This window comes from Carassius carassius, chromosome 26 (assembly GCF_963082965.1).
Source record: "Carassius carassius chromosome 26, fCarCar2.1, whole genome shotgun sequence".
NCBI classification, from domain to species: Eukaryota; Metazoa; Chordata; class Actinopteri; order Cypriniformes; family Cyprinidae; genus Carassius; species Carassius carassius.
In genome coordinates, this window is record NC_081780.1 from 1,058,164 (window position 1) to 1,081,706 (window position 23,543).

Sequence of the window (23,543 nt, forward strand, 5' to 3'; positions counted from 1 at the left end):
TCCCTCCCTGAGTGCACTTCATATGTACGTTACCACATGGGCTGTGTTCTCAATGACATGCTAGCTGGCACATACTTGGTGCAGTATGCATACTGTGCACACCATCTAAATTTACTAGAGACTGCATGCAACATTCCCCAAAATTTGCATTGCAGCAATTGTATGCCACGTTACAATGCACTCAACTTGACTTTTAATTTCCCAGCAAATAATTTTAATCACAATATCAATTGCAATTTTTGCACTATCCTAGTGCACACTTCAGATGTTGCTGCACCAGTATTAGAGACAGACAGGTCTCAGCTCCGCAGGCGGTCGGGTGCTACACAAACAAACAAATCAAATGCCGAAAAGCAAACAAACACCATGAGAAAGCCCTTAAAGCACCATTAATAGCTCATTACGCTGCTCAAATGAAACCCCACTCACGCTATCAGCCTCTCCGAGCATTTGAGCTTCTATGAAGCGTGCTGCCTGACTACTTATTCACTGCCGCTTTAGTCAGAGAATTTGATTTTGCAAATAAAAACCTTGCTTCACTACTAAAGCACGACTAAAGCACTTTCCCGCAGGACGGTTTGTGGCATACAGACAATATCCACCGATCTCTTATGTCTTTATTCTATCCAAAGATCTATGGTCATTGGAGTGGAAATCAGCATATGACTAATATATTTATAAAAGATAAAAATCAGGACTTTATTGACTCAAAACACAGTCACTAAACAAGTAAAACCATATAAAGCCATTACATGAAACAAAATAAATATTAAGTGAAAAAAAAACACATTTTTATTAATCTTAACTTGATGTACTAAAAGAACTTAAACTGAAATTTATAAATATTATTTCAAAATATTAATAAAAATGATAATGTTGTCTAGATTACATTAAAATCGCTTTACTTGTAATGTGACAAATTGGTAGGATTAGGATAAGGCAGAGCAAGTTTGGTTAAAGATTATGAGGCCCTTTGGATGATGAGCATGAATATTGTACAATAAGACAAGGACAGTATATTGAGACAGTAAAGAGTGAATTCTGACTTCCCGTGGGCTTTGAACACCATGCTTAAACAACGCCTGATTCCCAGAAGCCCTAGAGTCTTGTCCTGGTTTATTTGCATGGTTCCTAATGAGGATGTATTAGTGGGCTTATTTTGGCAGCAGCTTTGAGAAATGACTTTATTTGCTGGACAGCTGCCAGTCCTCTACTCAAACATTAGCGCTCGTTTTCTGTCTCTGCCTCAGTCACATCTCAGGGACGCTAAAATCACTGCACGCTAATACTGACATTAGAAAACCAGCAAGCTAGCTCTGTAATGCATCATCACTGTCAGCAGCTGACATAAAAGCGAAACTTTTAAAGACTCTGTTACACTGTGTCCTAACCAGGTGTGACGATACAGGAACAAAAGTGATAAATCTGATCTCTTCCACATTAACCTGTTCAGTACAGGGCATTTTGGTGACTAAATCAGCCCACGGTGAATTCTCTCTGGCTTAAAATCCTGCTTAAATCAATGAGATTCACTTGCCTATTTAAAACTATAGCTGATGCGATGCTATGGTGTTCTGGATAGTTGCCAGAGTGTTGCTAAACAGTTGCAAAAGTGTTCCGAGTAGTTGTTACTTTGTTTCCATGCAGTTGTTGGAGTGTTTTGGATGGTTTCCATGGTGTTGCTACACAGTTTGGGTATTCAGGTGAGTGCTTGACGGTTGCTTAACTCAAGTCGGTGATAGTCTGTTCTTTAGATATGGCTCAATGTAAAATAGGACATTTTTCTTTGCACAGCATTTGAGCGACTGATGGTGGTTAGCACACATGTCATATTGACCATGTCTGAGCATCCCCAAGTGTTCCCCAGTACCTTCAGATCTCTGATGGATGGTGGAGGAGGGATCCAGACACGCTCCGGGCTGGCTCAAACACACAGCAATATTTTAAAGCCATTACTCCTCCGCGCTTTCGTTGGGAGGAGAGAAAATGAAAACCAATCACCCTTGAGCACATTACAGACTTCAGTCAGCTCAGCCTCTCTTGTGTCCTCTTTATCTAACCAATAAATCTCTCTCGCTGCAGCACAATACCGTCATTCACACACAACACTGTCCTCATGTCAAGAGTTTATACGGAGTAATGTAATACCAAACCTCTCTCGAGACATAAAACGACAGCCAGTGAATTCACAATCACACACAACATCAAAATAAAAGGAATATTCTGGGTTCAAGTAAACAAACCCAATCAACTTTCTTAAAAAATGCTCCTGGTGTTATTGTAAACGATTCAAGTGTTTGCATTTTTGACTTCCATTCCTTATTGATAAAATCATGTCCTACATTGTGAATATCCTGTTTTACTCATAAATACATTATGGTTTTGAGATATTATTCTCACAGTTTAACGACTATCAATTATGAATCGCTCAGGGCTTGGAAAGCTACAGTTTCTCTTGTAACATGTCACGATTATACTTTCAAAACACAGTGATAGTTGCATATCTGTTTATCTACGCACTTGCCTGCCAGGGCCTTTATTATAAGTGCATTTGTCAACGTGTTTCCCTGTCGGTTTATACGCACAGCGGGATCATCGTCTACAGCACAAGATGCTGTAAACACATATTCCTTAAACACTAAGAAGAATTGAAGAGGTGAAGGAAACAACAGAGTTCAGTGACATCATCCGATTTCTGCCAACTGGGAAGCTGGAAATTATGTAAATGAACAGATGTGAAAATGTGAGGTATTTAATATACAGTATGCATAATTGATGAGGGCAGAGGAGGAGAGAGAGCATAATTGAGGCACGGTTTTGTGAATAGCTGAGAACTTCTCTGTTCGGCGTCTGATGAACAAAAAGATTTTCAAGTCTGATTTTCATACGCGGTGAATATAGAAAGAGAGACACGCGCATTAGAGGGAGACTGAAGGCCGTGCACAGAGCCAAAAGCAGGCTATTAATTCATTACGGATGACTCATTACTGACCTGCCCGCTTCCATTTGCGCTCAGCTATGTCAGACACAGGCCTGATGGTAAAGGTTAAGCCACTCGAAATGTGATGTGTCCTGTAAGAGTGTGTTTGAGGAGGATGGGCGAGATGAGCTGGATAAGGTGTCAGGTTAATAGTGGATCAGGTGTGGCGTGTTATGACTGCCGCAGGTCATGCATATAATGATCATCTCAAAACTCCAGTCCAGGGATTAAGTGTCATCGCACCGGGCTCATCCTCGGGTTTTCTGAGGACACTGGTGGTGATCTGTGCTAGACTTCGCAGACATACTCCAAACAAAGCATCATAGCAGAAATGTTATGTTTATAACTATATGAGAGCACTTCGATTTAATTCTTTCAGCTATAAAGCTGTTTGGATCATCACAGTATAACGACACTGCATTGGCAACAAAGTTATACAATTGTCTATGAGAAACAGGTTAGCATAGCATGTTAAGATACACACATTATTTATGTTGTGTCGCTATACTACTGAAATTGAGCATTATGATGATTACGGATTTTCACTGCTTTTGTAAATGCCCCATTACAATCAAGGGTTTTGCTATTTTAGAGGCATTTCTAACTTGTACTGGGCCCAGAATATTCCTTTAAGGCAGCTTTCACAAAAAAAAAAAAAAATAGATTTAATAAAAAAGGTTGCAATAAAAAAAAAAAGATGAAATGTCACAAAATGTCACAAAAAGTCAAAAAGCACAAAAACGTCACAAAACAATGACAGATCTTTTCTTCCATTTTGTGATGTATATATATGAGTCAAATTATCTGAGAGGAAAAAAACAAGTAGGGCTGGGGACTTGGTTTTATACTGTACATCGATTGTTGATTGGATGAAGGCAGAAATGGGACTTTTTTAAAGCGGACTAATTGAAGTCCAGAGAGAAGTCTGTCGTTATAACTGGAAAGCTGTGTGTTGATAAGGAATTATGATATCAAAAGTTTGTTTTATATTTAATTAAGTATACGCATAGATGATTCACAAACTTGTTTGGCGCTGGATCCGTTCAGATCTAAAGTGACGCATCACATATTTACGCTGTACAAACACAGAGAAAGAGAATAAGAGGTCAGTGAAAATAATGAAGAGGAGCAACTCCAAAAAGCAAACGCTTTATCTCCTTTCTGCTCTTTCTCTTTTCCCATTTTCTGTATCGCTCCCGATCTTAATGAGTACCACGGTCGTCCATCGTACAGCGACACGCAGGCCGTACGTCACCACTCCACGAGGACATGAGAGACGGGACACAGAAACACAACTCAGCAACAAACACACACTTACTCTCGGCTCTATGCGGCTCTTTCTCAAGGGCACCGTTAGAAGAACTCATTGCATTTCTGTGCTTCTTCTGACTTGATGCTGTGCACCAAAACTGGTGCTTTTGTGCAGCCGTCCGTTCTCCGGGAAGAAAGAAACGCAGCATGAAAACACCCTGAGGAAAGGAAAATCACAAATGAGTTCTTTAACATCTCAGTGTATTCTCCCGGACAGAGATTTGTACTTAAGCATCCTGTTTCTCAGACGTTGCATAAGAAAAACACCCTCAAAAATCTCACGCATGTCTTTAGTCAGCTGCAAATATGTCTTGACCACAAAAAAATTCTAACAAAGCGTTTCTCAGTGGTTTATAGTAGTATCAAATGTACTTAAAAACATACTAAAAGTTTACCAAAATCTGACTCCAAGAAAGGCCCCGTTTTTAAAATGGCAGCCGCCAGGTCCTTAAAATGACCATTACTCCTTTGTATTCCTCCTAGACCAGAAATATTGGTGCCTGATACATGTTTTGGCCATGTAATATTCTAATTAGCATATTTGCATGATAGATAAGTGATTACGTCCAAGTGATTACGATAAGTGATAAGTCCAATTATATATTAAAGCAATTGGTTACAAGCATATTTATGGGAAAAATATGTACATTTTCCCTTGGTCTTCTACATCAGCCTGGTTTTGCTGCCCCCTCTGTTGCCAAGTATTCTGCCAGTTGTTTCCTGAAGCTTTTCCAGTGGCTTCCCCTAGCTTTTTTCTGTTTAGTTTTCCTGTTGTGGTATCTATAGTTCAGTTCCCTACCCTCTTGTATCAGTCTGTTTTGTCAATAAAACCTTATTACCTCACACTGCAATTGGGTCCTCCCTACTAGATCCCTGACACAGGTGCTAAATTCCTGCTGCAAAATTAAATCTGCATCTCCATTAAGCTTGTCCGCAGATTTAAGCATAAAGTGCTACAAAATCTCCTAGTAGAAGGCTGCATTGACTTTGGACTTGATAAAACCTAATGATCCAACACCAGCAGACGTCACGGCACTCAAATCATCACTGACTTCAAAAACTTCACACTGGACTTTGGATTCTGTGCCTTTCCAGTCTTCCTCCAGACTCCAGATCTTGATTTCCAAATTAAATGCAAAATGTACTTTCATCTGAAAAGAGGACTGTGAACCACTGAGCAACAGTCCAGATCTTTTTCTCCTTACCCTAGGTGAAATGCTTCTGATGTTTTTTTTTTGGTTTAGGAGTGGCTTGGTTTTAGGAATGTGACAGCTGTAGCCCTTTTCTTGAAGATGTCTGAGCATGATGACTCTTGATGCGCTGACTCTGGCTTCAGTCCACTCTTTGTGAAGCTCTCCCAAGTTCTCGAATCTGCTTTTCCTGACAATCTTCCCAAGTCTGTGGTCATCCCTGTTTGTTTCCCTGTCATCCCCTACCTTTTCCTACCACACTTTTTCCTTCCAGTCAACTTTCTATAAATATATTTTGATACAGCACTCTGTGAACAGCTAGTCCTTCCAGCAATGACCTTCTGTGGCTTACCCTCCTTGTGGAGGATGTTGATTATTGTCTTATTATTGTTGTATTGTCTGTACAACTGTCAAGTCAGTAGTCTTTCCCATAATTGTGGTTGCATGTTCTGAACTAGCCCAGGAGGTACTCAGTGTTTATACTCATAATTAATAAAACGAATCAAGCTTAAAATGGAATATTCAAATTTTCTGAGATACTGAATTTTTTATTTTGCTAAGCTGTAAGTCGTAACAAACAGAATTAAAACAAAAAACTCTTGAAATATTTCTGTTTGTGTACAATGAATCTATAATATACAAAAGTTTACTTTTTTGAATTAAATTCCAAAAAAAGAACTTTCCTTTTTTTTTTTAAGTAGTCAAGGATGAATTTTGTTTGAGCAAAATGGTATACACTGTGCTGCCAACAACATTACAATGAGCCAAGCAATATCAAATATCAGTATTCTCTTCTACCATCTTCTGAATTGCTGAACATTGTGAATTTAGTTTTGTTGGGTTTAGTATAATGCCACCTTTATACTCAAAATCATCTATAGAGGATGCATTACATATGTATTACCTTATTAAAATTGAAATGAGTGACCATTTTGAGGTTTCACACACAGGCCTCTGTTCGGGCTAATACAGGGTTGTTTATGATCAAAGTTAATGATCAAAGTTATACAACTCCAATTTAAGTTACTTTTGGGTGCAATAACTTTTACATCGAATGTAACATCTGTGTTTTAGCAAAAAAACAGGTACTGAGTAGGAGTTACATGACATAGGCTAAATTGTTTACATCTCTGGTTCACCCCAAACAATGATAAAACCTTACAGTATTCTCACAAAATCATGTATTTCATAAGTATGTAATCATGTCAGTGCAATTTAGACAAGTCCAATGGATTCATAGACCCAGAAAACATGGGGTTAGACACCAAGACTACTTGACTTAGTCAAATAATGAAGGAGTTTGGATATTTTAAGGGCTCCCTGCCCATCTTGGACACCATCTTGAAAATTACACCTTTCTAGTGGTCAAACTTTGGTAAACTTTTAGTATGTTATTAAGAACACCTAATACTACAAAGAACCGCTGAGAAACCTTTTGTTATAATTTTTTTAGGGTTAGGTGTTTTATTTTCATACATTTACTTCACAGTTTGAGAAATCGAGACATTGAAACTGTTTCTTCCTCTCTTTAAACGCATGACTCATGTTGGTGTGTGTGTGTGTATATATATGTGCTGTCTAGACAGTAACGTTCTGCGGTGCATCTTAAACACACAGATTTGTATTTTCGACGTGTTCGGAGTCGGCTCGCAACAGATCACCTCTGACCTTCTCAAACACAGAAGCAGAAGGCTAATGTTTATCATCGTTGTCTGACAGCAGCAGCCACAACATACGTTATAGTCCGAGCAATAGTTAAAGCTTCAACGTGTTTATAGTCAAGTCAGATTTATTTGTATAGCGCTCGTCACAATACACATCCTTTCAAAGCAGCTTTATATAAACTCATTCTGTTATGTCTATAATGCCTTAGTGATTTAACAAAGAGCAAGTGCTGGGTGATAGAACGATATATAATGATGATACAAGTAATCATCCAGATTTATAACAAGCTATATTGTACTTCTAGTGCTGTCTAGAACATATATCAGGGCTGCAAGTAACTCGTGCACATCTGAGTATTTTAGGGATTTAAATGTTGGTTGTTTTGCTCTAAGAGATTTACACCTATGTCAAGTTTTATTCAAGATATCAAGAAAGTATGTTTCTGGCCTAACAAACCGTTCGGACACTGAATACAATAATAGGTGTGTTAATTAACATTGTCGATGTGTTCGTAGAAGTAGCTAATGAGTTGGTTAAGTTATAGGTGGTGGGTGTAATATATATTAATGGAGTAGAACAAGAAAAACAGGGCTATTTAAGCCGATTGTTTCCCATTTTAGATTGGACTCTCTATCACAGATTGTGGGCAGTTGGAGAGACGATTAGACCCTGTGGACACAAACACACACACAATCGGGTCTGTGGACCTCATTGCCATGCATTATGTGGAGCCAGACTGCAGCAGAGGCGAAACCCACTACTAACCAGCATGCTGTCAGGCTGTAATAGCTCAAACTAGAGCATTACCCCTCGAGACAAACAAACACAACCGCTGATACACACTACACACTCCTGATGTGATGTGCTTTTATACATGTCGCAGTGCCACATCTACATGATCCAATGAATTACTCACCTTCTTCACGCTGAAATGCATCTTATCCAGGCCATTATCGAGGAGAATGCTGGGAAAATGGCATCTAACCTCATCAAATGACCTATCAGAAGCATGTAAGCATACAGAGAGGGTGGAAAATGGGTATGAAAAACTATATTGGCTCAAAAAAAAAAAAAACATTTTAAGTGGACCTCAAGGGAAAAATTAAATAGAGTGCAACATTCGGGCAGGAAGTAAAAACATTTCCTCCACAGGGAAATTGATTTATGACTATAAACCTTTATAGACAGACCTGCTGCTGTGGGAGACATCTGCATTATTTTCACTTATTTTTAAAATAATCATGTTTAACAGAGGCATCTGTGGCGAAAAACTACATTACCCATAATGCTGTCTAGAAAATTCCACCAATTAGAGTCGCAGATCTATCTATCTATGTACAATTTTCCATTTCCAATCTTCTATTAAGCACAGTAAATGACATAATCGAGGATAGATATAATTTACTATTTTAAATGAATAGCTTTATATTTCTCCATCGACTGATTGTCCTACACAATGCATCATGGGATTGTGGTTTTCGTCCCTCATTAAAGTCATTAAGTTCACAGTCTTGTACCTTTGCCTTGTTGTCCAAGTTTCAAACACTATTTTCCTTCAAATAAAAATGTGCAATGTCACAATTAACCTTGTAGCTGGTTGGTTTGATTTATACCATGTATTTCTTTCAAGGAAAGCTTATTTTTTTATCCCTCTGAGTTTGAGTACGTTTTCTTATTTAAAAACATTGCCACTGATGATTCAAACACAAGTTTTGAGCAGTGTAGAGTAGCTCTTGTTGCTTGTCGTTTCTCCAATCACAAATGCAGATACAGTTTTGTTTACGCGACGCAACGCATAAAAAGGCAGTATAACTCATAATAATCTGTAATTATGTCCCAACTGGATGCAACAAATGCATTGTTTGTAATGAGTTCTATTGGTTTTGTCTCGTCGTGCCGAGACACACAGCATCACAGTATGTTAAGAGGCGTAACATTTCCATCACATGCTTGAGGCTTTCAGCCAATCAGAATGCACTGGATAGCTGGCCAATCAGAGCACACCTCGTTTTTCAGACCGATGAGCTTTGTAAAAAACGACGCGTTTGAGAAAGGCGGGGCATAGAGGAGCAACAATAATGTACAGTATTTGGAAAATAATGTGTTTTTTTTAACCTTAAGAAACAGTCTTGTACCTTTGCCTTGTTGTCCAAGTTTCAAACACTATTTTCCTTCAAATAAAAATGTGCAATGTCACAATTAACCTTGTAGCTGGTTGGTTTGATTTATACCATGTATTTCTTTCAAGGAAAGCTTATTTTTTTATCCCTCTGGGAAAAATTAATGCAAAATATACTTCCGGAACCAACATTCCGCGTTAAAAATATATACGGGCACTAATGCACTCAAAATCAAAACATGCACAAATTTAAATCAGGACTGACTAACAGCTAAAAGGATTTTGTCTAATGAAAGAAGCAGTAACAAAAAGCATATGTGCATGTGTGCTAATATTGCATCAGATGTCCTGAGCCGATATCCAGACCGCCAGATGTTTCCGTGCGTCCGTAATGGGTTGTTTCAGGGGCAGTGTCAGCGTCCACAGAGCCCCGCTGAGCACCATCTCCATCTGCTAACACTCACAGCTGAGCCCCTACACCACAAACCAGTACTGACTTAACCTGTCCTAGAGACCATAACACACACATGCACAGATTGCACACACAACATATGGAGCAAAACTCAATCTAAACATATTTATGAACGCCATAGTCTGAGCATCTGCATACTTACTCAGCACGACTGATGCTCTGATGGTCAAACTTGATGGCTTCAGGTGTCAGAATGAGACGTTTGAGAGCTGTTCACTCCAGTAAACTTCTTCCAGGATGATTCAGAGACGTTAAGTGTGTTTGTCAGTGTGCTGTCATACACTAAAAGTCCAGAGTGACAGCAGCAGATGGAAGACGTCGCAAACACTACTGCTGCCTGTCAAACGCAATCAGGCATCTGTATCAAGGCATCGCTGACTATAAACACTCGCATATTCACTTAATATTACCAAATGTTTCCAACAAGCTCGTGCGGAATCTGTTGTTAGTCTGTTTTCATAGGTTTGAGTTCATAGAGCCTCTCCTCAGTTTGTCATTAACCTTTCATCCTGACCTACACACCTGCTACACACACACCTGCTGTGAGCTCACTCGGATATAACCGTGTCCATCTGTGTCAGATATCTGTAACAGGTTGGAAACGTCACTCACACACCTAGAGGAAAGAAAAATCACAATAGACCACATTAATATTTTCCCAAGATCATTTTACAAACTTACTGTATACCTATGTACAGCTGTTTTCAACATTGATAATAATCAGAAATGTTTCTTAAGCAGCACATCAGCATATTAGAATGATTTCTGCAGACACTGAACACTGGTGTTATGATGCTGAAAATTATTTATATTTTACAATAAATTCAAATAGAAAACAGTTATTTTAAATTTCAAATGCTTACTGTCACTTCTTACTTTTGATCAAATAAATGCAGCTGTGTTGAACATAATAGACGTCTTTCAAACCCATTAAAAATCTGAATTATTCTAATGTTTTGACCAGTAGTGTGTTATTATAAATTTATAATATGTGGCCCTGGAGCACAAAACCAGTCATAAGTAGCACATTTTTAACAATAGCCAACAATACACTGTATGGATCATAATGGGTCACGAAGGCTGTTTATATAAAGTGGGAAAATTCCGACTTTGCAAGGACAGTCTGGTGCTTCTGACTCACAGCCTGTAAGTACGTTTTCTTATTTAAAAACATTGCCACTGATGATTCAAACACAAGTTTTGAGCAGTGTAGAGTAGCTCTTGTTGCTTGTCGTTTCTCCAATCACAAATGCAGATACAGTTTTGTTTACGCGACGCAACGCATAAAAAGGCAGTATAACTCATAATAATCTGTAATTATGTCCCAACTGGATGCAACAAATGCATTGTTTGTAATGAGTTCTATTGGTTTTGTCTCGTCGTGCCGAGACACACAGCATCACAGTATGTTAAGAGGCGTAACATTTCCATCACATGCTTGAGGCTTTCAGCCAATCAGAATGCACTGGATAGCTGGCCAATCAGAGCACACCTCGTTTTTCAGACCGATGAGCTTTGTAAAAAACGACGCGTTTGAGAAAGGCGGGGCATAGAGGAGCAACAATAATGTACAGTATTTGGAAAATAATGTGTTTTTTTTAACCTTAGTGAACCATAAACACACTGCATGTGCACCAAATGCACAAAATATTTTTTTAGCAACGTCATATGACCCCTTTAAACACACTTTATGTCTCTTGATCATTAAAATGTGAACCAAAAACACCCCGTTCGCTCTCTCTGTCCACACCGCCGTCAGCTGCACAGGAAAGACAATCCCTGCACCAGAAGAACTACATCATTAAAATCGCATTGAGGAGCCATTCATCCATTTAGACTGAAATCTCATGCCACTATCTAATCAGAGACCGCTGCAGGACCGCCGCAGTCAATACAGCAGAGACAAGACACTGTCCTGTACTCACTGATGCTGTGTGTGTCAGTCAACATCACAGTACATTACTGGATGCTAATAGTTCGATTACACTGACCATAACAACATAATCCAGACCGAAGCCACAGGGGGGTCCAGCTAGAGACCTGGGACGAAAACAGATTCAGCAAAGCAAGCATTATATAAACCATAAACTATATTTTCATTCGAGATGAACATGCTTGCTGTAAATTAACGATTGGACTAATGTTGCAGATAAAACAGATGAAAAATAATCACATAAACTCATATCTATAATATCAGAGACTTGCAATTCTCTTGACTTGGATGTTAAGAAACTGCCTGGCCTGATTTATGAGATCTAAATGCAAAATTGTGCATTATAAATATAAATGCACTGGCATTTCTGAATATATAAACTGGCAATTGTGACAAAAGTGAAAATTGTGAGAATACATTTTTTTTTATTTAAGTGCAAAAACAAGTAGAATCGTGATATGTGCACTAAAAAAATGCCATTTCTTTGTATTTATTTGTAAAACGTATTACCAATTTCTTAGTGAAGGTTTTTTTGTTGTTGTTATTGTTGTGATTAAGACTAGATGAACATGCTCTGATTGAACATTTGCTAAATGTTATTAAAATCATTACAAAAGGCTCATAACAATTATATGATTGGCTCAGACTCATGAGCAAATGAGTGATTTATTTTTTTTCTTTTGTTGTTTTTTTGTGGCTACCGTCCAGAGAGCATTCTTCCAGGCAAACACTGGAGCTGATCTATAATACAGGTCAAGATGGCCGTTGTGCTTTGACTGTTTATGTAAATATATGCATCTGTGGTCAGACGCTGAGATTTATCACAGCGGCTGCACTGCGGACACAACCCTCTCTCCGAATAGGAGAAGACAACAGTAAGCAAAGCACAGAAAGGGGGAAAGAGAAAAGGGGTAAAAGTTGGAGATCAGTCCTTGGTGCGTCCCATAGGGCAAAGGCAATTTTCAGCTCTACTGAGCCAATTCCACAACGACTGAAGTCCGAAAGGCTGACAAAACTTATTCATAATGCCGAACTTCTCCATTCTGTCATTCAACATAAGGCTCCGGCTGGCTCAAATTTGGACCAGAGATCAGAGAAGTCCATTAGTAAGCAGCGGTGGGATATCAATGTGGTCTCGGGAAGAATAATTCTGACTGGAAATGAGGGCAGTTTGTCATTACAAACAAACAGTCGGCTTCTGAAGAACCGAATATATGGACGCTTAATGACTCAAATGCATTCCATTACACCTGATTAGTCAAGCAGGTCTGAGCTTTTATGTCTCCAAAAGCAGGATATCACACAAACCACCAATGAAATGACCCCTGAAAACACAGCCTGAAGAGGGGAGAGCTCAAAAGTAGATAAAAACCAGAAGAAAGGACGCCTGCATTAATACAAAAGTTCTCTTCCAAAACATACTGGTTTCTTTATTGAAAAAAAATAGGTGCAGGATTTATATTGAAACAGTTTTCACTCTGTATTTAGTTATTTTACTTACATTTTACACTATATTTGCATCAAAGGGTATATTCATGGCAAACTCAATAATAATATGATAACAACACTTAAATGTATTTTATACAATAATTTAACAATTACAAACAAATACAAATCTAAAAATAATCTAATAAAATAATAAACCAAAAAATATATAATTACATATAATCTTTATATTTACTAAAAAAAAAAAAAAAAAACAGAAGTAACTTTCTTAAAAATGCCCATTAATGTACTTTCTGTGTGTAAAAAAAAAACCGCTAATTTTTCACTCAGAACTTGATAGCAAATTCCACAAATAATTATGAATGGCAAGAAACACACTGAATAAAAGAATGTAAGCAAAAAGACTGAAATTTCCAATAATGTTTTAGTTGTACCTAAACAAAAAGCAACAATATTTGTTTACAGTGTAGATGTAAAAGATACCTGACATGAATCGTAGGCGTCCTTCACGGACAGAACGTGTTTTATATATATATATACAAACATATATATACATTTAAATGTAAATATATTAATTTATTTTTTAATGACAGCATCAACCGCATCATTTGCTCCAACCAAGCACAGCATCTTGTGTTTTCGTTGTTAATCAATAAGCTAACAAAGGACTCTACTGGAGTCAACTGAGAGTCAATTGGCTTGCGTGTGTCACGTTAAGGAGTTATTTATATGATGCACACAGTTGCTGCCTACAGTATGACCAGCATCCCTAATCTATGGTTTTAATTAAGATGCACTAGAAGGCAGCTGACTGTGTAGACAGCAAGGCTTTGGAACGAAGCCACGGTGTACACATAACTGAGCTTGTCTGAATGCATCGCCTGTAGTGGACGCTGATGTGATGTGTTGTGTTGCAGTTATTGACTCCTCCCCGCAGACACAGCGGGCTCCGTCTGTATTGTTGCTGTTAGCTTCTTCTAAAAACACAGATTGCTGGACATGAGCGTTTTTATAGGGATTAGTTTGGCTTAGTGCTGTGGCTAACGCCATGATTAGGGCTTTCTGGCACTGGAGATAAGTGAATTCTCTCTGGTTATTCAGGGGAAAAGCAGCAAATAAGGCAGCGTTTTAATGGAGAAAAACAGAGCGAACTGTCGCTCCATAAGACTGATAACCTCTTCCCTCTAATCACCATTACCGGACTCACATCTATTCACATTCACACAGAGAGAGAGAGAGAGAGAGACAGACAAGCATTAGGTTAATTTTGCCCCCAGGCGCTCATATGGGAACCGTTCCTTTGCTCTAATCCTGATTTTTAATACAAAGAGGAAAGGCACGACTGAGCCACAAGCGGGAGATTAAGCTGACAGTCCCAATTTGTCGTTTTTCCTTATTTCTCCAGTCTAAAGGATCAAACAGCTGTAAGGTTACAGAACCAGCTCTGAATTCATACAACCTGTTGTGTGCAGTCATCCATGATTCACAAATGTCAGCGGCTACTATTTTTAGGACCATTATGATTTTTTGCCCTCTGACATTATTTTCACAACTACTGAAAAGGCTATTTTTTTTTTTTTTTTGCAAGGTTTCTGCAGGTTTTATTAAAAAGTAAATGTGTGACTTTTACTGCACCTTCTGATCATGCAGATGTTCTTCCACATGTTTTCCAGTGCAGTCGTCTAAAGATACCTGAGAAGCAAAATGACATGAGACGGGAAGTCTTGTTTTATGAGAAACTGTTAATTTATGATGAATGACGATTTTTCATACCTCACTGATTTGTTCTTGTTTTAAGCATTAACTTGCTTAATTTTGTTTGGTTTCTCAGAAAACAATACTTCTGATCTTTACTTTGCATCTCAAGTAAGGATGTTTGGATATTTGCATTGCAAAACAAGACAAAAAGGAAAATATTTATTTATTTATTGCAGTTCATTCGACATTTAATGACATGGCTTTATGAATGTAAGACTTTTTGCTGCAATTTAAGATCTTTTTACTTTGTGGAAGAGCGAATTAAGTCTTTCATTTTAAATTTAAGATTTATTTATTTATTTTTTAAAAAAAATATTTTTGAAATGTAAGTTAACCTAGACGTGTTTTCATGAGATTTATCATAAAGTTTATAGAGCTAATGTATTCAGTTCTAGTACTGAAATTAACCCAAGAATCAAAAACGCCGAGCTAAAAAAAAAAACATGTGATGAAACATTAAATCTCCAAAGAAGCATGAGTCAACTCGAGAACCTTATACAGCCACAAATGCGTCTTGACATAAAGCAGGGCTGAAGTGAGCGCGCGCTCACGAGCCAGTGTAATTGAATGCTGGAGATGGATCAGACAGCGCGCGTGCTGTTGACTTTAAAGCAGAAGTTGAAAGTCACGAACGCTTTCAAGTTCGAGCAGTGCTTAAAATTTCCCTTTCACTTATTTCATCTGTTTTATTATTTACATTAGATGAAATCATACCCTTCACATTTTAATTGGCGTGATGTTGGAACTGGCACTCTTAACGAGATATTTCGATGTTTTACGAGTGCGTGTGTGATCATGGAAAATGTCCAAAACACTCTGTTCAATGTTAATTTACATGAAGCCAACGATATTGAGCCACATTAAACTACTTAAACTACCTCACTATTCAACTCTGAAATATGACGTCAGTAACCGTTTCTTCGCTTCAGACTGTGATGTTGCAGTGAAGTTTTGACGGATTCTGTGTGGAATAAGTTACACAGCTGGAACGTATTAAAACCAAAACACACACTTACGGTAATATTATCTGATGTACAAAGCTGGAACTTGAAAATATGCCGTTTTTCAGGAAAATATTACTTTATAAACCTCCGTGCGGTAAAACCAAGGCTGCTTTCATCTCACGATCTTCCCGCTGATTCTTCTCGCAACCGCCAACTGCCCACGCGCCGCCCGCGTTAAGCGTGAAAACATAATTTCACTTTTATTTTTTATAAAAACAATTTACTGAAATAAAACTACTATAAAACATTGTAAACACTTAAAATTAAACAGATTTTTTTTTAAACAGCCTAGTAATACAAATGATAATGCCCTCACTGTAAAAAAATAAATAAATAAAAATAATGGATCTTGTAATTTTCATTAAAAAATAAGGTAATAATTTTAAAAAGTGTATATATCTTACACTATACATATAAATAATGTAAATAAATTGAGGTTCAGTGTATACAAAATATATATATATATATAGAACTTTAAAAAAAAAAAGGAAACTTTTTAGGAAACTTAAGCAGTTTTGAGGCAAAACTGAAGGAAATAATTAAACTGAAAAAGGAAAGAAGGCTACGCATTTATTTTAAAAGAATTAGCTCAATTTTGCAGTTTTATTAAATAGCTCATACCTTTTTTTGCATTGTACGTTAGAAAGGCGGGGCTTAGCGCACCTGTCAATCACCGCGCCTGTCCGGGATCCAAGTGATTAATTGTGTTTGTATGGGTTAGTGAGCGTTTGCGACTGATTGTGAGTACCCATTTTAATTATAGACACTCCCTTCTTAGCCAAAGTATCATGTTCCATCGCTAATTCTATGTTTTGCTGCTGTTGTGTGTTGTGGAGTTTGTCATTAATAACTCACCCTCATGTCATTCCAAACCAGTAAGACCTCCATTTATCTTCTGAACACAGTTTAAGATATTTTAGATTTAGTCCGAGAGCTCTCAGTCCCTCCATTGAAGCTGTGTGTACGGTCTACTGTCCATGTCCAGAAAGGTAAGAAAAACACCATCAGAGTAGTCCATGTGACATCAGAGGGTAAGTTAGAATATTTTGAAGCATCGAAAATACATTTTGGTCCAAAAATAGCAAAAACTATGACTTTCAAGACAGTTCAAAACAAAGCAGTTTGTCATATCCGGTTCGCGAACGAATCATTCGATGTAACCGGATCTTTTTGAACCAGTTCACCAAATCAAACTGAATCGTTTTAAATGGTTTGCGTCTGTAATGAATAAACCTCAGGCTGAAGGAAAAGTAAATTCACGTCTTTAAAGTACACAGGGGAAGAAGGTTCAACACTATAAAAAAAACAATAAACCATGATTATTAGTTTATCTCAGCAAAGACATAAGTTAATAAAATGGGCTTAGATACATTTGTGTTAACATTTATTTATTGCAGGTTTGCATCATATTCTGAGTTTGCATTTGACTGTTTTATTTCATTTTGATGAATACTAAATCTGTTTTTTTGTTGTACTTCCGATTTCTCCCAATATGGGGACAGGAGACATGTCAGTCAATAAATGGGAAAACAAAGTATGTGTTACTTTTTTGAAAAAGTAATTTCTTGTAAATTAAAAAGTATTGTGTTATTTTACTAGTTACTTGAAAAAAGTAATCTGGTTACGTAACTTGAACTTGAACTTGAAGGACTTGAAGGATTTCCCATTCTTCTGTGCTCCGATAGAGGCAGTGACGCCTAGTCTCAGAGGCATAGAGCGTCGGCTCGCTCAGACACCTGAAAGGGCCAAGGTGCATCAGGCTGAGATAAAGAAGCTGGAAATAGCTTGTGCGGCAATCAAACTGCCAAAAGAGGAAGATGAAACCAACAGAGAGAAATGGTATATCCCCCACCACATGATCACTCACAATGGGAAAAAATCCCTTGTGTACAACTGCTCCTTTGAGTACGAGGGGCTGTATTTTAAAGACTCCTTACTTCCTGGTCCAGTCTTAAGCCTCTCTCTTCTGGGTGTCCTTTGGAGGTTCAGGGAGATTTGTGTGGCTATAAGTGGCGATATATGTGGGATGTTTCATCAGGTTCTGGTACTGCCTGAGGACAGACCACTCCTAAATTCCTTATGACGTGACTTTCATAGAGATGTCAATCCAGACACCTATGAGTGGCAGGTCCTTACTTTCAGGACCACATGCAGCCCCTGTTGTGCAACCTTCGCCTTATAATGACATGTGGCTCTGCACAGTAATCCTGAGAATGATGTGAAGTTCTCAGTGGACAGATGCTTCAACGTAGACAACTGTCTACAAAGTGTACCTACCGTCCAAGAAGCATGGTTGTTAGTGGATCGGCTAAGTGCCCTCTTAACCTCTGGCGGATTCCACTTTTGGCAATGGGCCAGTAATGTTGGGGAAGTAGTTAGTCATCTACTTTCAGTGGCCAGGTCCCCTAAGCTGGAGTTGTGGCTCTCTCAGAACAAAGCAGACCCGCAAGAATCAACTTACTTACTTGCTTTCAGGAGGTCACCAAGGAGAACACCAACTTGCCTTCCTACTAGCCCGATCCAGAGTTACTCAATGAAAACAACATTCAATACCGAGGCTTGAGCTCTGTGCTGCCTTGATAGGTGCTTGATAGGTGCACAGCCGAGCTCACTGTGAATTTGGACAAAATCACCTACTGGACAGTGCAGAAACACTGAAAATCTGATTCAGTTTTTCGAAGGATAGCCATAGTATTATGTTTCATCGCTAATTCGATGTTTTGCCACTATTGTGGAGTTTGTAGTATCTCACAGTATTAAGGCTAAGCTAGCGTACTCAGTGCATTCTCCTGCTCTGTTTGCCATTATAAATTCTGTATTGTCTCTCGACTGCATATGTTTATTCATGTGACTATGCTGCTATACTGAACTTTATTCAGTTATTACTATTATTTCCTATTCTGTTGTATGCCGACTGAAGTTATTTACATGTACAGTCACTTTCAGTTTCACTTTCGTATCCATGCACCGCACCTGTTCACATAAAGAGATAACAGCGCTGTTATAATGTAAATTGCTCTGCTACAAGTTTATGATTGTGTGATATGCATGCCATGAATATATATATATATATATATATGCTTTATTCTTAAGCATATTGAGATTGTATAATTCTATATAATTGTGATTTAGACACTAATTATTTCTTTATCTCTGTTTATTGTAGAACCACAAACACCCATACCCAATAAACTTCTGCAGTATTCATTGAACCCTTTCGAATCTGACCCTTAATCCACTCCTGTGCCCTGATCGACACACAGAAAGGAAGGCTAGAGACATTAGAACCTCCTTAGAACTACAATCCTGATTTCACTACTTAAAATTGTACATTGAATTTTAACTAATTATAAATTATGAATGATTTCCAGGCTACTTGTTTAATTTGATGTATTTCAAAACTAAGTACTGTTATGTATCTCAAATTATGTATTCCAAAAATGGTGGTTTAAATGGATATGTAATCATGGTAACATTATTAAGCAAGCAATCATGTACTATTACGTTTTGAAACAATCGCTATACCATTGTATTGCCAAACCATTTTTGGAAGATAAAATTTGGCCTATACATATTACAAATAGTGCATTGTTTGTCTTTTTGGGGTTGTAGTATCTTCAGATCATTGAAAGTTTCAAGACTCAAATCACTCATAATATGCAACATACTAAATCTCGTGTCTCTCCCACGTAGGTGCCAGAAGTCATACATCCTGCCCATAGTGAACTGACCAGCTGTACCTGAGTGTGGACACCATGGATACAATAAACTTCACCTTCTGGAACACCTCTGAGGGCAACGAGACCCTGGAGACGGTGGACGAGAGCCCGTATAAGACAGTGGAGGTGGTGTTTATTGTATTGGTGGCCGGCTCACTAAGCTTGGTGACAGTTATCGGAAACATCTTGGTCATGCTCTCCATCAAGGTTAACAGGAGCCTACAGACTGTCAACAACTACTTCCTGTTCAGCCTGGCCTGTGCTGACCTCATCATTGGCCTTTGCTCTATGAACCTGTACACAGTCTACATTGTGATTGGATACTGGCCGCTAGGTCCGGTTGTGTGCGACTTGTGGTTGGCGCTGGACTACGTGGTCAGCAACGCCTCCGTCATGAACCTGCTGATCATCAGCTTTGATCGATACTTTTGTGTCACCAAGCCGCTCAGCTACCCAGTGAAGAGGACGACCAAAATGGCAGGGATGATGATTGCGGCGGCATGGGTTTTGTCCTTCATCCTCTGGGCTCCAGCTATCCTGTTCTGGCAGTTTATCGTTGGCGGGCGCACAGTGCCAGAGAAGGAGTGCTACATTCAGTTCTTCTCCAATGCCGCGGTCACTTTCGGCACGGCCATTGCTGCTTTCTACCTGCCCGTCATTATCATGATGGTGCTTTATTGGCAGATATCCCGTGCCAGCAAGAGCCGTGTCAAGAAGGACAACCGCAAACCGCCAGGTGGCAACCTCGATGTAGCATCATCTAATCAGATCCGTGCAAACACAGCCAACAAACCCACCAACAACAACCTAACAGCTGAAGAAACAGACAGAGGACAGACCCAGCTAACAGATGACGCCGCCAACCAACATGATGCCAAACTCCAAAACGGCAAAGCGCCATCCACATCAAGCAGAGAAGCAGAGGCAGAAGATGGAGGACGAGCAAACTGCGTTCCTGCGGAGGAGAAAGAAAGCTCCAATGACTCCACCTCTGGCAGCGGAGCTGTAACCAATCAAAAGGACGAGGCGGCGCCATCCAAAGCCAACGACGACCAGGCTCCCATGAGGTACCGTGCAAAAGCTGGAGGCTCCAAACTGACATGCATCAAGATCATGACCGAATCACCAAAAGGCGACTGCTGCACACCTTCGAACGCGACGGTGGAGATCGTCCCGGCCACCGAGAGACAGAACCATGTGGCGAGGAAGATCGTGAAGATGACCAAGCAGCCGCCAAAGAAGAAAAAAGCACCATCCTCTCGGGAAAAGAAGGTGACGCGCACCATTATGGCCATCCTGGTGGCATTCGTGGCTACTTGGACGCCATACAACGTGATGGTCCTCATCAACACCTTCTGCTCCAGCTGCATTCCCAGCACGGTGTGGACCATCGGATACTGGCTCTGCTACATCAACAGCACGATCAACCCCGCTTGCTACGCCCTCTGCAACATCACCTTCAAAAAGACCTTCAAACACCTGCTGCTCTGCCAGTACAAGAACATACGCTCGGCCCGATGAGGAGTAATGTGTGTGCATGCGTCATATTTTACATGTGTGTTCTGGTCACAAAGGTACATGTGTGGATGTGTTTGTATGTGTGGAAAGATAAAGTAAAACCAGTTCAGCAACTGAAGAGTTTATTTGCAAAAACAGATTACTAATTTCCTTAAATCATGTTTTCTATTGTGTTATCATGTTTTTATTGTGTTTTAGTGTGTGTATTTTAAGCTATTATTATTTAATCAAAACAACCCAACTGTAACTTGATTGATATCAAATGGAATGCAGAAAAAATAAAAAAAATAAAACATGATTTATGAACATTTAAAAAAGAAATCTGTTTTTGTAAATGAACTCTTCAGTTACAAATTGAAGATTGACCCATCAACAACCATCATATACAAAGTTTTAAGAATCCCTCATCCTTGTAGTTTGGCGAATTTGACAGTGTCAGCTGCAACGACTCTATTTTAACATGTTTCACCATGTTTAACTCACAGATTTCCCCTAAAATAAGTTTGAAAAGTCTGGGCGAGTGTGTGATTGCATTTATTGTTTTTTATATATAAATAGAAAATCTGTTGTAGCACTTTACACATGCATAGAGGTGATGCATGTCAAAAAAGGACAAAAAAAAGTGCAAAAATATTTGATTTATAGACAAAAAATTTTAAAGTAAAAAAAACAACAACAACAACCCCAATACGAGCATATAGATGGTCAGATTGGAGTCTGTACTATTCAATAATACACATATAAGGGGACAACAGGGCTGACTGAAGATCCAAACCAAACGAGTTTGAGCTTCAGTCTAAAATCACACCTGTATATACGTGTATATAATTATGTACTGTATCCGTGTTGTGTGTGTGGTTGCATGCTGGATGACTGTGCATATGTAAGTCTGTAGCAAAAGTCAACATGAAACCTGTTTACTTCTGTAACCAGCGTGAAATTCATCCATATAGTGTGATTTTATTTAGATTGCAAAGACCATTTTAATTCTGTGCACCATTGATTCTTGTAAAATAAGACCAGAAACATGCATTCAGGAAGTTAACAGGCTCATCTTGACTTTAAAGCTTTGTTAAACACAAGCACGTTCAATGACAGAACGACAGGTAGCTTGGTTGCAGGGCTTGTGTCTGTTTGTCGCATGTGTGTGCTCTCCGAGAGCAATAAGAGGGTTGAAGAGGCTCTCCGGTGTGCCCGTATGTTAAAGTGGATGAGCTTTGAGTGCTCGAGGTCTCCAGGGATGCAAATCTAAACCTTTTAAAGTGAACAGACAAGCAGGATGAAGAGGCTCTCACAGACACGTAGCCATTAGCATCCACCTCACCTCTGCTTTGCATTTACACAAAACAGTTCACTCACGCTTGGATAGAAAAAAAAAACAAGGAAAATACCAGCTACGTGAGCACTAATTCAGGAGACACTCAAAACCGGCTTGTGAAACTGAAAAAATCCTTATTAAAAGGTCAAAACGCTTGCTTTCTGGCTGATTGTAAATGACATGAGGCACATGCAGATCCATGCAAAAGTGCTGCCTGAAGACATGCAATGTCCTGATGACCTGATCTGCTCTCTGGGTTCATGATCCGCCTGCAGGCAACGTGTTTGAAAGCATGTGTGTGTGTGTGTGTGTATGATCACCCCGACAAGGGGTTTAATATAACTCACAGGTTCTTGCCTTGTGAATTTAAAGGGCTAAAGTACATAAGCTTCCTCATCTCATTACCAGACGCCAAGTCAACATTAGTTGTTTTTGATTCATTAAAACAGATTAACAGAATCCCGGCTCAGAGCAGAGGATCATGGGAAATGTCAGTCAATCGATGACAGAGCAGCAGCTCATAAATTTGACAGTGATGCATGCTGGGGGAATAGAGCTTGTGTGCGATAGATCAGAAACTGCAGCGGCAGTGCACTCAAAACACCACAGTTACTGTTGTAAAATCATAGTAAAGTAAGCTGAATCTCATTCTAACTGCTCTAGAAGATCTCATCTGGCATTTTTCCTTCGTGAATCACGATTATATCTATGGGATATTAGACATCTCTGGTTACCATGGGACATTTTTGCAGAGATACTACAATATATATGAAAATTAATCATCCGATTCACACATAGACACATTCATTCTCATCCCATCTGTTATGTCCGTATCTCATAACATTTTTAAAGTATGACATTGATATCTTTCCAAATAATGCAAACATCCACTGTTAGTATAGTCTCTCTTTCTTGCCATTACTTCATACATACAGCTTCATATATAACAGCATCATGCATAATGATGTTTTGCTGTGCAATATTGTGATTATTGTAGGACGACACACTGTGTGTTTGCTACTGTAGTCTTTGTTCTGGCAGTGACAGTGTAAAATACAGACATATAGTACTTAAAGTGCACAATTTACTCAACTAAAATTATTCAGCCTA

The 23,543-nt window shown here is 38.8% G+C and overlaps 1 protein-coding gene across 1 annotated transcript in view; it reads left to right on the forward strand.

Annotated features, from left to right (window-relative positions):
• The window catches only part of LOC132105449 (muscarinic acetylcholine receptor M2-like), a 70,027-nt gene extending 47,530 nt beyond the window's left edge, over window positions 1-22,497 (forward strand). The window contains exon 2 of the mRNA XM_059510559.1: window positions 19,572-22,497. Within this exon, the coding sequence (XP_059366542.1) occupies window positions 19,634-21,118 (1,485 nt within the window). The 5' untranslated portion in view covers window positions 19,572-19,633 and the 3' untranslated portion in view covers window positions 21,119-22,497. The remainder of the gene's footprint in view (window positions 1-19,571) is intronic.
• Window positions 22,498-23,543: the final 1,046 nt, after the last annotated feature.